The sequence below is a fragment of the Malania oleifera genome, chromosome 5 (genome assembly GCF_029873635.1).
Source record: "Malania oleifera isolate guangnan ecotype guangnan chromosome 5, ASM2987363v1, whole genome shotgun sequence".
In the NCBI taxonomy this organism is placed as follows: Eukaryota; Viridiplantae; Streptophyta; class Magnoliopsida; order Santalales; family Ximeniaceae; genus Malania; species Malania oleifera.
Window position 1 is genome coordinate 99,788,555 of NC_080421.1, and position 15,720 is coordinate 99,804,274.

Below are 15,720 nucleotides of genomic sequence, written 5' to 3' on the forward strand. Positions count from 1 at the left end.
CCAAGAGTACGACAAATATCTATACTGGCGGTGGAGGTGTGACAGTTCATATGGTCGGGTTGACATGCATTGGACAACTCACCGTGTCGGTACTCACAATATAATAAAATGTGTCCAAAAGCGATTTGTGTTTAAAAAGGGCAGGCATTAATGAAAAGTTTAGTATCCAAGCACCCCCACAACCACAAAATAAAACGGAATAAAATTAGATAAATTTTCAACCTAAATATTTAGCCTCAAATCTCAATCATAGTTGTGCCCAAATTGAGCCTATATAAAGTTTGCAATAATATTTGTATTAACAATATATTATTGACATTTTCCCCTGCACTAAACTTCACATATCACATTTACATATGATTGTAGTTATTAACTTGAATTCAGATCTTAAATTTTGAATTCATAAAATAAAATTTAAAACTTTGTTTCATATGAAGTCACATAAATCAAAATTTAAAACCCCAACTTTCAAAAACCAAAAAACTTATTCAATGTTAATATTTACAAGATTCCAAGTTTTTTATGTTTATTTTTAAAATATTTGCCATGAGTATACGTCTTTTATAAAATATAATCGGTTTACATAAGAAATCATTCGAATGCCATGCAATTGTAAATCTTGTTTGTTTGCAATTGTAAATCTTGTTTCCCCCCAACTCAATATATATATATATATATATATATATATATATATATATATATATTTGTTCCTTTATTAAAGCACCGTCCTACTCCCCGACGTTTCGTAACAAGCCCACCCATTTCTCCATAAAATACATACAAAATACACAACTAGTAATTCTTCAGGAACCCCTTCAATCTTGGAAGCATCCGATTTCGATCTGCACCAATCTCTCCGTCGCCCTGCAGCAAAACTTGGATCAGAGACGGGAGACATGGTTGAAACCAGGCGAGGCTCGTCTTCCTCCAAGCGTCCTCTCTCTTCGCCTGGGGCCTCTCCTCTGCACAGCAGCAAGCGCTCTAAGGTGGTTTCTTCTCCTTTCTCGTTTTCTTCTTTTATTGTTTCCTAGAGCCTCTGGATTCGTGATGTTAGCGGGGGTTGGTTTGTGAATCCCGTTGTCTTTTTTTTTTTGGGTGGTGGTTTTGGTTGGAACCATAGGCGGGGGAGGCGTCGTCGTCGTCGACAAACGAGGTTTCCACGGTATTGCCGGCTGAGGCTCTAAGTCCCGCGCAGGGATTGGGTGCTGACTCTCGGGATGATTTTGCATCCCCTGATCCCATTTGGGCCAATACCCCCGAGGAATCTGATGCATGCGATGTGGCGGAGCCTGAAAGATCCCTTGAACTGGCAGTGGAAGGCGAGCTTTTGGCATCACCGGAGCCTTTAGGTACGATCTTGATCTTTTGCATGTCTTGATCTTATCGACTATGGGTCTTTAATTTCTTACATGCTTTATTTATTTACGTATTTATTTTCATTTGATGGGATTAAGGGGATTCTCCGTCGGACGTGGAGGAACCGAAGGGAGTTAGTGGGGTTTCGAACCGGCTGGGGAAACGGCTGGCGAAACCAAAGGCAAAATCGAAGGCGATGGTTGCTTGGGCTAAGCTTCTATCTCAACGTTCACAGGTGGGCCTCGATCATCTTTGTTCATGTTTTTTTTTTTTTCAAATGTATAGATGCCTGCCTTGTTCGCTTGCCATGAGAAGAGAGGAAAAGTGAGGAATTGGGGATTTGGAGTATTGGATTTTTTAGGTATTCATAATTGGGGATTTTGAAACCCATCACAACTATTTAGATGCTGGAATATCAATTTTTTGCATTCTAAAAGCTACAATAGTTCTATTTCACTTTTTCCTCAGATTTCTTGGCATCTAAATGGCGGAATAGAGTTCTTATCTCCAATGCGTTGAGTTTGGTTTAAATTGGTTAGTTTCTGTGTTGGGCCCTTCATGTATATATATTAGCTCCGGTGGCAGACCTACATTCATCACCATGGAGGCATGTTGCCCCCTCTAAAATTTAGAAAAAAAGAAGGGTATTAAGTGATTTAAGGAGTTGCTTCCACTCAAAATACTAATAGCTGATTTCTTTTCACAAGAAAAAATATATTAATAAAAACAGGACAAGATATAATTAAAGGAGGATACCAAAAAGCAACATACAATATACAAAAAATACAATTGAATTATGCAAAAGCTGCTCCCCCCCCCCCTCCCCCTACAAAAGAAAGAAAAGAAAGAAAAGAAAGTGGGCATGAAGATGTGGAAAGCACCACACTATCCATAACAGGCTAGGACATGTTGAACATCTTTGAAAGTTCTCACATTCCTCTTGAGCCAAAGGGTCCACAAGATAGGAAAGAGCTCCTCCAGTCATGCTTTTCCCAAAATCCCAAAACGTTGCTAGCATTGTGCGCCACCCAAGCTTCATCAAAGAAAAAGAAAAGATCATACCAAAGGTAGTTTGCTGGCAGTGAAGGAAAAGGTGAGGGTTGGTTTCATTGGGCTTGTGGCACATGTAGCAGGTATTTGGGCTGTTCCTGATTGGACTGGCTAGCTGTGTGTGAACCTTTTCCTTCTGAATGATGTGGCTCTAGGGAAACAGATTAGGGGAAAGTGTTAAGAGGTGAAAGAAAAAGGATTTGGAACAAAAGAGACTTGAGGAATCACCCTCCTATACCTCTTATCCGCTTGGTAGTAAGCAAATGAGGTGCGAGTATGGACCTCTATTTCATTGAGATTCCTAACAAAGTGAAATGCCAAGATAGAGAAGCCCCTCAAGAAGAAAAGAAAGCATTGATCGGTGCATTGTGAAGGGGGAAATGAGCTAGCAAAAGAGGCACCATCAATTCCAATGAGCCCTCACCCGCCCAAGCATCCCCCAAGAAAACCAAACCTTGTTTACATTTCCTAGTCTATTGGTGAAAGGAAAGAAAAGACAAACAACTTGGGAAACAAACTCCAAGGGATTTGCATGAGAAATAATGACACTTCCCCTCGTATCCTACTCATTCTAATGGAGGCCATACTTACTTCTTATCACTTCGTGCCATAGGAAGTTAACATCTAAGAGGAACCTCCACAACGTTTTACCAATTACAAGAGATGTTTTTAGAATCCACTTTATGTCTAATTGCCTTTAGATGAGGTGATCTCTCTTATTTTCTCTACATAATCTGATCAGAAGTCATGCATCAACCTCTCAAGAGTCCTAGTGACACTCGCGGGTGCTTGTAAAAGAGATAAGTAGTAAATAGGGATATTGGAGAGAAACTAATGAGTATAATACGGCCCCCAAGAGATAGATGTGCCTCGTCCACCCTTACAACCTCCAATCAACCCTCTCAATCACCTTCATTGGGTAATAGAAAAGCTACAAAATTAGGATTGCCACCCCCGGGGGGGTGGTATTGGAAATGGGTTAGTACAAGGAACACACCCCACTAAAGCCTTCAAGCCCTCTAAAACCCTGCCTTCCCAATGAATGCTTGCGACCCTACTATTGGACAAGTTGATTTTTAATCCTGAAATTTTTTGAAAATTTTCAACTGCATATTCATAAAAATGTCCTCAAGGAAACATAATGGAATATTTTGAAAATTGGAGACAATTCACCTCTACCTCCCCCCTTCATTGAAAGACCTCAAAGGTTCTAATCACCCTCAAATCATCGGCATGGAAGCGCATGCTACTTAAAACATCCACGACTAGGGTAGAAAAGGGAGACAACCGATTCTCCCCGCAGAGGCATTGAACTACTCTCTAGGCTGACCAACGATGATGACTGACAAATTGATTTAGTAGTGTTGAGTGCACTTCCTCCAAACAACCTCAAAATCTCTCCTAATCATTACTCAATCAAAAAAACTGCAATTCATAATATAATAATTACACTGGAAGAAAGTTGACGAAGACTACACAATTGCTCCACTAGTTGCTTCCTATAAGAATATTGCTTTGCTAAACTGAGAAGTTTTGATTTGGCTATGTAGATACTTAGATGGTCACCCAACTGTTAACAATTTAAAATAACTCTCCTTGTCATCAACCCATCTAGGAAAGCCTGAGGACCTGAACAACCATCAAAATCAGGAGGAACCTAGGTTTATTCAATTGCTGAGAATTGTCAACCATTTGGTCTAGATATGTCGAATTTTCTCATCATTAAAAAAAAAAAAAAAAACCGGAGAGTGAATGTGGACTGATGCAAATTCAAAGCAACATTAAAACATTTTCTGTGGATTCCAAGTGGTGTAAGTTCAAAGGTTCTTATGCAGATTTTGCAGCGTAGGAGTTTCTTCAACTATTTCTTGTCAATTCTCTCTGATGCTCGAAGAACATTCCACTAACAAAACCTGAAGTAGGATATTGGCAGTCCAAGATCACTCAAAAAATGTCAATGTTACAATGGCAGCCTAATATCTTGCAAAATATAACTCAAACTGTGAACCAAACACAATCAACTAGTTTTCTTTCAAACAACAAAATCTCCATATGAAAAAACAAAATATAGAGGCTGGAATCGAAATATCACGAGCAGATCGATATTTGAAGTTTTGGAAGTTGCAGAAGGTGCTGGCAGCTTGAATTATCCTCCAAAATATATGTCTAGCACTCAAAGTTGAATTTCTTCGGACCAACATCAAAATCTTATGAAGAAAAACTAATTTGTCGCAGTAAATCTCAAAATGCCTTCAAGCCAATGAAATTTGCATTGGCAGTCCAATATCCTATAGTATAGGTCAAAATATATCAAAGCCAAGGTAAAATCTCCCGAAAATTCCAAAATATTGTGGCTAAACTCAATTTATCATGATTTTAGGAAATTACATAAGCGTTTTGGAACTCTCGATACGTGCGTCGCCAGTGAATGGGGCATGTTTGCTACTGCCAAAGTGCCTCTAGCAATGATACTCTGGCTGGTGGCAGATTGAGGGGGTGGTGGTTTCAGTGATGGTGGTGGTGTGTCAAGAAAATTTCAGGAAGTATGAGATTTTGAAATTTGAAGGGTGGTTGGCTGGAAGATGTTTGGCTGGCGCGTGGGGCTTCTCCGGTGGTCAGACAGTGATGACACTTCAGGAGGTGGTGTTTTAGAGGGTTCTGATTCTGACGGTGATGGAGGTGTTATAAATTTTAATTGGAACGGGATTTTGAAACTTGGGGGCACGACCATAATTTTCTAGAAAATTTGCAGTTGAGCTGTACTTTGAGACAACTATGGTATGGCCTTACAGTGTACAATGGTGGCAGTTAACTGATGGAATGCAGCAACAAGGAAGCCTGGGACTATTGAATTTTGCTCCAATACCAAATTGATGTAGGACAAGAATTGATGGAGAGAAAAAGAGGGAAGGAGAGAAAAAGAAGATAGAAGAAGGGAGAAGAAGAGAAGCTGCTGTGCAGGACAAAACAGAAGAATGGAGACAGAAATTATGGACTGGGCAGAGAATTAGAAAAGAACAGAAGGAGAGAGAGAGAGAGAGAGACTGGAATAACAGAAATGGAGAGAGATTATACAGAACAGAACAGAGAAAGGAGGGGGAAGAAGAAAAAGGAAGAAGAAAGAGAGGAGAGAGAACTGTAAGAGAGAGAGAAAGCAGTCTGGGAATTCTGATAACTAACTGTCTACATAACAAAGAAAATACTTATACCGTAACATTTCATCTAAAATATATAGTTACAAAATAGCCCCAACTAAAACATATAATTGTAAAATAACTCCAAAGTGCTCAAAATAGACAAAAATAATCCTAAATTAACTAAGTTATAAAATTAATCAGAATTTCCCAAACTAAAGTAAAAATCTTGGTTACAGTATAAACAGTGAAAGTTCTCCACTGGCCGTTCTCCATCAGTAGTGGACAAAAATTGTGAATGCTTTGCTTGTTATTAAATTCTGCTATCTATGTCTGGCAACGATAGTGATATCAATCAATCGGAAAGACATGTGCGAAGCGTGTGTATATATATATTCTTTTTAGTAAAAGAAGAACATCATTAATAGATTAAGACATCTCCTTAACAAAGTCTGGAAAAATCCAGACAAAAAACAGAGGGGAAAAAACTGAAGACTAAAAAGAACAAATAAAACCATTGTAAACTAACAATCCAACAAATAACGCCAGTGGGGCTGAATATAAAAAGCTCACCCCTTGAAAATTCCCATGACCTACACACCAAAGGGAAGACAAATAATGCATCTTCTCCCAAACCAGCAAATAGGACAACTTCTTCTTTGAAAAAATGCGTGCATTATGCTCCATCCACAGCCTCCAAAATACTGCAAAGAAAGCACATTTCCAGTGTGCTGCCCTTTCCTCCATACCCTCTAAGCATAATCACAATATATAAAAAAATTGCAATGTCACATAATTAAACACCTTGCATTTTTCCAATTAAAATCATTTGAGGGTTCAATTTTCTATTTCCTTTTCATTTTGCTCTTCTATACTGTAGAGAATGAGAATGAATCAATTGTATATTCAATTGTGTATTCTTTACATGCGTGGGTCCCTATTTAATATGTACACAGAGAATAAAATATGGAAAAACAGAAGAGGACACAACTTGCAGTTGAGATGTGTAGTTTAGCTTCAGTGGGGGGTCTCAATTTATAGCCTCTGGCTTGTGGCAAGATCTCATGGTAGGTGGCTGTCATTCACCAACCTTGGCCGTCATTCACACTGCTGGCCATCATTCACCAACCGTGGCCGTCGTTCACACTGCTGGCCATCATTCCACATATACATTGTCTTCATTTTCATCCTCATGAACCTCGAAACATGAATAAAAGTTGTTGATCATCCTCCTCTAGTTGCTCAAAAGCCTTTGAAACTTTTTGGTGGCCTCCAACATCATATATGCAGAAATCCACCTTGTTTCAATATCAAGGCTTTGCAGGCTCTTATATCTTTTCCCCCTATAAACACTATTGAAAAGTTGAGTTGAGCAGGAGATGACCTCACTGACCTTATCACATCAAATCTTGATAATAGATTAATGAAGGTCATCTAATCCCCTCCTTTACGATGAGTTTTACAATGCGCTGCACCATAGCTAACATGCATAGAATGTCCTAAGATAGAACCCTTTCAATCTTTAGTTATTCTTTTCAAATAGTTAATACTTAATAGCACCATTGTCAGAACTTGCATTATATGAACAATCGGTTAATGTCCCAATCTAGAAAACATGTCTCAAGACTCTCCACATGTTTAAGAAAAATACCCTTGGATTCATTTGTTCAAAGAAAGATGCTATCCTAATGGACCTCAAACGGATTGATGACAAAGTGATAGCATAAGGCCTTTCTTTTGAAGATAAAATAAAGAGGATCCCCCTCAGGGAGAATTTGAATTGAATGATGAATTGGAATGATCAAGAGTTAAAATGAAGTTCAGGATATTAGAAGATCAAATTTGATTCAAGAATATGGTCATAAATCTGCGTCTAGTCTAGTAGAATTTTCAGAAGGAAGTGTGGAAAAGAGTGAAAAAGAAGCGGGTTTGTGGGAGAAAATGGTTGATTTTTGTATTTATACTGATAAATTTTAAGGTAATACGGTTTATGCTCGTCGAAAGGCAGTTTGGGTTCTGAAATGAAAAAGATATTCGAAGATAAGAGAGTAATTCTAGCGAGTCTATGACAGAGGTATTAAGGAGAGATTCTAAGGAAGAGTTTAGTATTGTGGAAGTTCCTCAAGTTGAGAAGAATGCCAGAGGTTCTAATGAGACTAGAAAAGGCAAGGAGGTAAAGAAATGGGGTAATTTTTTAGAAACAGTAAGTGATGATTATAGTGATTTTGATTGTGGTTGGGGATTGTTGTTGGGTCAGTTAGGAGAACAATATGGGTATGTTTCTGACTCTTGGATGAAATAGTGAATTTATCTTATGTTCATCCACCCTCATTGGAAGATTTGGAGGGAGTTTCTATTTTTGATAATGGTGGGTTGGCAAATATGGCACAACGTGGGGATGGAATTTTGCCTACTCCAATGGAGGAGATCCCGAAGGAGGAGTTATAAGCTAAAATTCTTTTGGATAAAATGGATTTAAAGCTGAGCGATATTGGAGGAAATGAAGTGCATTTGGATGATGGCATAAATCAAAAAGGTGAAGGGCTAAAAGGAATTAGCAAGTTTGAAGAGTTTGGTAAATTATGATGGAAATGGTTTAAAAAGGGGTTTTTTTTGGTTAATTTCGTTTAGTTCTATTTTGTGATCTTGTGTGTGTGTTTTTTTTTTTTTGTTTTCTTTTTTCTTCTAACTTGGTGGACTTCTTGTCCCCACACATTGTACCTTCTCTTCTTTCTATATATATAAAAAAAAGCATAGAAGAGATTGCCTGGAGGCAAAAATCTAGAGCTCTTTTGCTTAAAGAAGGAGAATGAAACACAAAGTTCTTTCGCCAAAGAGTGACCTCTCACAGAAGATTCAACTCCATAAATCAGGTGTTGATCTGCGTGGAGATCTTGGAAGAGGAAGGAACTGTTGAAGAAGGCGTTTGTACGTTTTATGACAACCTTTACACCGAAACTGCCTCATGGAGACCCAAGGCTGATGGAAGCAACTTCAGAAAAATAAGTACAGCCACTGCTTTGTAGCTGGGAACACCTTTTAATGAATAGAAAATTATTCATGTTCTAAAGGGATGCAATAGTGATAAAGCCCGGGCTATAATTTCTTTCAAGACAATTGGGATATTCTTAAAGCTGACATTATGAAAGCCTTTGATGATTTCCACTTGGGCAAATTTGTGACAGCATACTTCTCTTTGATTCTAGGGCCAGTAATATTGTGGACGTCTGATCCATAAGCTTGATGGTAAGTATTTACGGACTAATTTCCAAAGTGCTTGCCTTTAGAGTTTGGAAAGGGGTTCCAAAGTTTATCATAGTTTTGTTGAAGGGAGAAAAAGTATGAATGCAGCACTCATTTCCCTAGAAGTTGTAGATTATCACATTAAAGTTGGGAAAAGGGGAATTATCTGTTAGCTTGATATGGAGAAAGCTTTTGATCATGTGTGTGGGGAGTTCCTTCTTTTTGTCCTTAAGAAATGGGTGTTGTTGAGTTGTGGTGCAAGTGGATTGAGCAATGCATCACTAGGATGATCCTCTTTACATAATTCATCATTCTGAAGGATAGATGGCTGGCCACTTTCACTATTTTGTTTAGTTTTATATGCTAGATATCTTTACTATTTTGGACTTTTAGGACACTTTGTGCTGTTGGTGATTCCTGTTTTGTTCTTTTTGTCATAAGGCCCGTAATTGGGTGGCACCCCCTTGGTGATCTTCAATGAATTCTCCCTTGTTGCTTATAAAAAATATGTTTTATCTTTTGTGATTAGGAATGTGAAAAAAATTCAAGATTCTTCTCCGCAATTCAATCACTATCAATTCTGTATTCCATTGTAGGATGCATTCTTGGAGGATTCAACACTTTTTCAATTTCAATATTTCTTCCTAGAAAATTTGAAACACTCTCCAGAAGTTATATGAGATGGGACCTTAAATCTTGGCTGCATAACTCAAGCAAAATTCCCAAACCTTTCCTCATGGTGGGCCAATTTTGCTGCCTTTTAAACAACTTTGTAAAAGGCATAGGTTTAAGAAATTAGGGATTTGATAATAGCTTATTTCAAGGATATCTATCCTTTGGGGTTATTATGAAATTTATGGTTGTTTTTTTTTTTTTTTTGGTTGTTATTTTATGATTTGGTATTTTTATGCTTTCTTGGTTGCCTACAAAAATTGGCTTATGATGTAAGGGTAATTTATCTCTCACCACTGTTTCCCTCTCATAGCTTATTCCTTCCCTCCCTTGTTTCCTCTACTCCCTTTCTTCTCTCTGTTTTCTCCTTTTCATCCTGTCCTACATCAATTTGTGTCAGAGCAAACTGACCATCTGCCCTCTAATCCACCTCATTGTGGCTGTCTTTGTCCAGCCAAGGTCTCCATCCCAAGTCATCTTCCCCCCAAACAACCATTCTGCAGGTGTTTGAAAACATGGGCCATTTTCACTCACAGAATTTTTTAGGAAAGGTGTCCATCCCATCAACCGACATTGACTAGAGAGCCTAACACATATTGCATTTGGAATTTGCAGATGACACTATTCTCTTTCTTTTGGAGGATATGGCCATATGGCAGGTTTTCCAATCTGTTGACCGTTCTGCTGGCGTTTGCAAATGTGTCTGGTCTTTAGCATTAACTTCTCTAAGAGAAGCATAATGGATACTGGCATATCTTGAGTCCTTCTGGCTTGGCTGTTTTTGGTGTTCTGAGTTGGCCTATTACTTATTTAGGTCTCCCCTTAGGTGGAACCCTACTGCTGATTCTTATAGGGACCTGGTTTTTGAGAGAGTTTTGAGGAGGTTGGATGGGTGGAAATGAGGTCGTTTCAGTCTTGGAGGTTGCATTACTCTTATTCATGCTTGTCTGTCTTCTATCCCTCTGTATTGCCTGCCTGCCCTTTTCAAAATTCCTGTGGGGGTGGCTAGTAAATTAGAGATAAGTAATGGGGGATTTCTTGTGGTTGGGAGCAGGTGAGGGCTATAGAGATCGTTTTGTTAGTTAGGCGGCTGTGAGTAGGTTAAAAAGGGAGGGAGGTTTGGGTCTTGGGTAACTAGTAGGCCGAAAAAAAGGGAGGGAGGTTTGGGTCTTGTTAACTAGTAGGCCGAAAAAAAGGGAGGGAGGTTTGGGTCTTGGTAACTTGGTGTCCAAAAACATTTCCCTAGTGGGAAGTGGTTGTGGCCCTTCCCTTTAAAACCTAACTCTCTTGGGCACATGGTAATCGGTAGTAAATTTGGACTTCGTCTAAAGGATTGGGTGCCTTAATTGGGGCTGATATTACCTTGTCTATTCCTTGAAATTTGTGTCTCAGATTTATCATTCATTTCCTGCTCTCATGTTTGGCACAATGTTGGAAATGAGGAGAGAATCTGCTTCTTGGAGGATAATTGGATCGGGGAAGCTCCTTGCCTATAACATATCCTCAATCAGTTATCTTCTTTTAATGATTCCCCTATCTCTGCTTTCTTACCCTTGCAAGAGAGCAGGTATTCTTGAGGTTTTCATTTTGTGAGAAACTTTAATGAGAGAGAGAGACCAACGAGTTCGCCCTTTAAATTTTTTCCCAATTCCAGCTGGGAGTGACAAAAGAGTTTGGGTTTTAGATTCTTATGTGAATTTTTCTTATGGATCTTTTTTCCTCTCATTTGACTCATGTTCCTAATCCTACTCCTTTTGTCCCTTACTCCATCTGGAATGCTAAAGCCCCTTCTAAGGTTAAGACCTTTATGCGGACAGTGATCTTGGAAAAGAATTAGTACCAATTGATTGTTTCAAAACTGTAGACCTAACAAGCCCTTATCAACATATGTATGTGTCCTTTGTTTTAAGAGTGGAGAGACTTGTTCACACTTGTTCTTACATCGTCATTTTTCTTGGGTATTTTGGAATAAGTTTGGTATTTTTAAAGAGAATCGGGCGTGCCTTTCATTCTTGAGGGCGTTTTGCACTTCGTTGTTTAATAAGGGGCTTGGAAATGGAAGGAGAGAAAGGCTCTGGGCAGTGTTTGATTATGGTTATCTTCGGGTGTATTTGGTTGGAGAGAAATGCTAGAATATTTAAGAACTTGGATACTTCTTTTAACTTGTTTCCAAATAGATTTGTTTTTTTTTTTAAAGAAAAATAAATATATTAACAGCAGAAGCAGATAGTACAATGAAGGGAGAACAAATTGTCCTTCCAATAAGAGTGTGAAATACAGCTAAATTACAAAAGTAATTGCAGCATTGATGCCCACTAATCCCTAACAAGATCAAATAGTGGAAAACCCCTAAAGAATCTGAAAGAGTGGATCCAAATTGAGGCTAAAATGACTGCTGTTTCCCATACAATACTGGGAATGTCATGCAATCATTTAAGGTTCTTGCATTTCTTTCAATCCATCAAATAATGCTTCTTGTGTTGCCATAGGTTTCAGTGAATGGCTTCTTTTGGCATATACCTCTGGCAGATTTATAGTGGGACTGAGTGGCTTTGCTCGAGTAGAGCTCATTTGTAATTTTGTTTTCTGAGTTTTTCATTTTCATATTTTTCTTCCGTTTTGGGAGGATATCTTATCCTTCCTGTTTTCCTTCTTTTTTCTTTGCTGTACTCTTTCTCTCTCTCTCTCTGATAAATTTCTTTGTTTATCAAAAAAGAAAAAAAATAAAACATTGGAAAATCATTGCTCTGGCAGGAATGCTGGGTAGCAGAAGCACTGAAAAAATTGTTGCTTCTAGTCTAGAGTCCAAAGAAAGTTCCAGCAACGACTAAAAAATAAAAAGAGGAAAAAAAACTGTAACTGCTGCTGGTTTTCAAATTCTAGTAAAAAAAAAAGTCACCACTAGAAATAAGTCTTCATCACAACCTCACCAGAATTTCATCTTGTCAGAACCAAGACTTGCTGACCACCATCTCTCTCATCATCAAACCTCTTCTGCCATCGTTTCAAGCCATCTGGTTATTGCAGTTCTTTTCCCTTGTCATTGTTCTGTTACTTTAGTACCAATTCATTGCAACACCTAGTTGTGTAGCCCCACTGTCACAGCCCTAAGCCTTCAATTTGAGGTCTGTTTGTGAGAGTGGTTGACTGCATGAGGCAGATGTGATTTTCCCCCTCTCTTTAACCAACCCATTTAACTCAAGAGGAGAAATTTACTGCCACTGCACAAGAGAGATATTTTTACTGCCACTGAGGTAGCAAATGTGTTAAGGGAAATTGAATTGGTTCATGATATATTTATTTATCTGATAGGAAATGAACATTTATTGGAACATGAAGGAAAAAGTACAATGAAGAGGACAAGGAATCCTCAAACTGAAAGGGAAACAAATGCATAAAGTACAATCAGCAAATAAAGCCTTGCAATCATGCTTGACGTTCTCAAAGCAACAGCCCTTGAAACAGCCCACAGTAAAAGCTTGAAGAGATGCCAAATACCAAACCCTGTCTAAAGTAAGATAAAGATAATCGCTTGAAAGAGAAGGTACAAGTGTTCAGCTCCAACTAAATCCCCCGCAAAACTGTAAAAATAGCACCCCTTTACAACCTAACAGCATTCTTACCCTTCCCAAAACCTTAAAAAAAGATACTCAAAAGCTCTTCCACCGACTTCATACACACCTGAACATTACTGTATATTCCAAATACTCTATTCCGCTTATCCCAAGCAAATGAACAGTGCAAGAACAAGTGGGGAACATCCCCCAAACTGCTACTGCACAAAAGCACTCATCAGGAGGCAAATCCTTAGAAGATCTACTTGCAGCATTTTGTTGATGTTAACTCTATTACAGGCAACCAACCAGACAAACACCTTAATCTTAGAAGGGTCTTTACTCCAACCAGACAAACATCTTAATCTTAGAAGGGTCTTTACTCTTTAATCTCCTGATTAAGGGGGAAAGGCACATTAGACCTAATGAGGTAATGAAAAATGGTCAGACAAATTCCGCCTGAAGAATCTGACACTCACATCCTAGCAGCTCTTCTATTAGATATATGACAACTCTCCAACACAATAATCAAAGACGAAAGCTTCGCCAATTCCCCATGATTCAAATCCCAAGAAAAAGAGTGACAGTCTGTAATTAGAAAGGAAGAAAATATGTTGTTATGGAGGGAAGACGATATAGAAGAGCAAAGGTCCACAGTGAAACCCCTACCTAAACATCCTCCCAAAAGCAAATACAGTTATCTCCTCTTAGATAAACTTAGTCAAAAGAAGAAAGAAAGGGTAAAACTGCAAAATGAACGTCCAAGCTCTCTTGGAAGAACATCTATTAGCATCCTGCTGATTCTGTGCCGAATGAAGTTTCTCAAGGGAAACTGTCACAACCTTTTACCCAAGAGACCTGTGTGTTTAGACACCTAACTTCCACTTAATCCCCTCATCCTACTTAGTTATACAAACAAACTTCCACCTAACCAAATGATCCCTCCTTTTGCCTACCCCTGGTCAAAACCTCATAATCTTCTCAAGCTTTTGAACTACCCCATCAAGAATCCTAAATAAGGACAAATAATATGAAGAATGGTAGACAGACTAGTGTGATTGTGAATGATACAGCCATATAAAAAGGAACTGCATCTTCTCTATGAGATATTGACTACATACTGCAATATTTTCAGAATTCAGAAGAGAATTTGTCTCTGCTAGCATCTTTTCAGATTTATACTGTGATATTTTGGAGTATCAACAAGAATACAATTCCTCTGTGAGAAAGTTGATGGATTTCTGGAACTTGTAGAGCAGGCTGATCTAGTGTCGATAGCAAGATTATAGGCCCTTGCTATGGTGGAATATTTTGAATCTTGATTAATATTTGTTTTGATAAGATAAATCAATAGCCAAATTTTCTTGATTCCCAATTGGAAAGAAAACAGCAAACGAGGCTTCCCTTTTTATTTCTTACATTTAGTCATCTTACTTGTTTCACCAGTTATAGCTTTGACACTTTGTTTTTATTAAATTTGATATCTTTTGTGCCTGCATCTTTGTAGTATAGAATTTATAGCACTTGTTGCAAATTTAATTTTCCTTGGCATTTATTTTTTATTTTATCTTACCTGTGCACCAAAACTAGGGAAGGAGATTGTGTTGAGAATAGAAAAAAATGGTGATGAGTCGGGCAAAGAGATTTTGATAGCGCTTTTGGATTTTTGTTGGATGAGATTTGCACAATTATGGATAGAGAGTATGAATTCTTCAGTGGATAATGTTTGTCAAAACTCAAAACACCAAGAGTTGAATCGGAAGGTATTCCTTATTTTAATGATGAAGGTCTAGTTGATTGATGTCTTGCTTCATTACTTCTAATCAGGGCATATTTTTAATGATGGAGGTTTATTCTAGATACAGGCAGCAGACAGGTTATGAGAGGGCAGACATGTTTATCATAGGGGAGGGACTTTTACAACCCCCATTTCACCACAATTACGCTCTTCTTTTTCTTCTTCTTCTTCTTCTAAGAGTTAGATTGTTTAGGAGTTGAACGGTAAGAATGTCGAAGCTCAGTATTTTTTGGGTTAGATGGTCTTGAGTTTGGTTGCTCATGTAGGCTAGGAAATTAGATTTGGATTGCTGCAAGAGAGGGGGGGAAAAAAGGGAAAAGACAAAGATCATTGGATAACAGTAACAGGGGTCGTTTGGTGTCACTTTCAAAAATTAGAGAAACTAAAACCAGAAACGAAAACCAAAAACTAGAAACCAGCAACCTATTTGATTAACATTTATAAAACTAATACAAATTAAAAATTTAATTAAAAAATGATCATTTTCATCTTTAAATCAAATATGATTAAAATAATAAAATTACAAATAATACACATTAAAAAAATTACTATAATAAAAAATAAAATCATTATAATTATATAACTTAACTGTTCTACTTTCAACATTTACTTTACAATAAAAATTTTATTGGATTGAAAAATAGTAAAAGTATTTTGTAATTGGCTTTATTACTATTTTTTAAATTATATGCATATTTTTCTTTTAATTATATTTGAAAGTCTGATTTTAATTTTTTTGGCAAACAGTTGAAAATCGGACAGAAATAGAAAACTGACAATAGAAAGAAACGCATTTTTATAATTTGTATTTTTCACTGTGGAGAAACTGAAATAGAAAATAGAAAACAACAATGATATCAAACATGCCCTTAACTGCTCCAAAGATTATTATGAGAAGGGTTTAAAAATTGAA

The 15,720-nt window shown here is 37.7% G+C and overlaps 1 protein-coding gene across 1 annotated transcript in view; it reads left to right on the forward strand.

Annotated features, from left to right (window-relative positions):
- Positions 1-700: 700 nt before the first annotated feature.
- Positions 701-15,720, forward strand: part of LOC131155636 (uncharacterized) — a 93,707-nt gene continuing 78,687 nt past the window's right edge. The window contains exons 1-3 of the mRNA XM_058108890.1: positions 701-986; positions 1,121-1,349; positions 1,455-1,591. Of these exons, the coding sequence (XP_057964873.1) occupies positions 897-986; positions 1,121-1,349; positions 1,455-1,591 (456 nt within the window). The 5' untranslated portion in view covers positions 701-896. The remainder of the gene's footprint in view (positions 987-1,120; positions 1,350-1,454; positions 1,592-15,720) is intronic.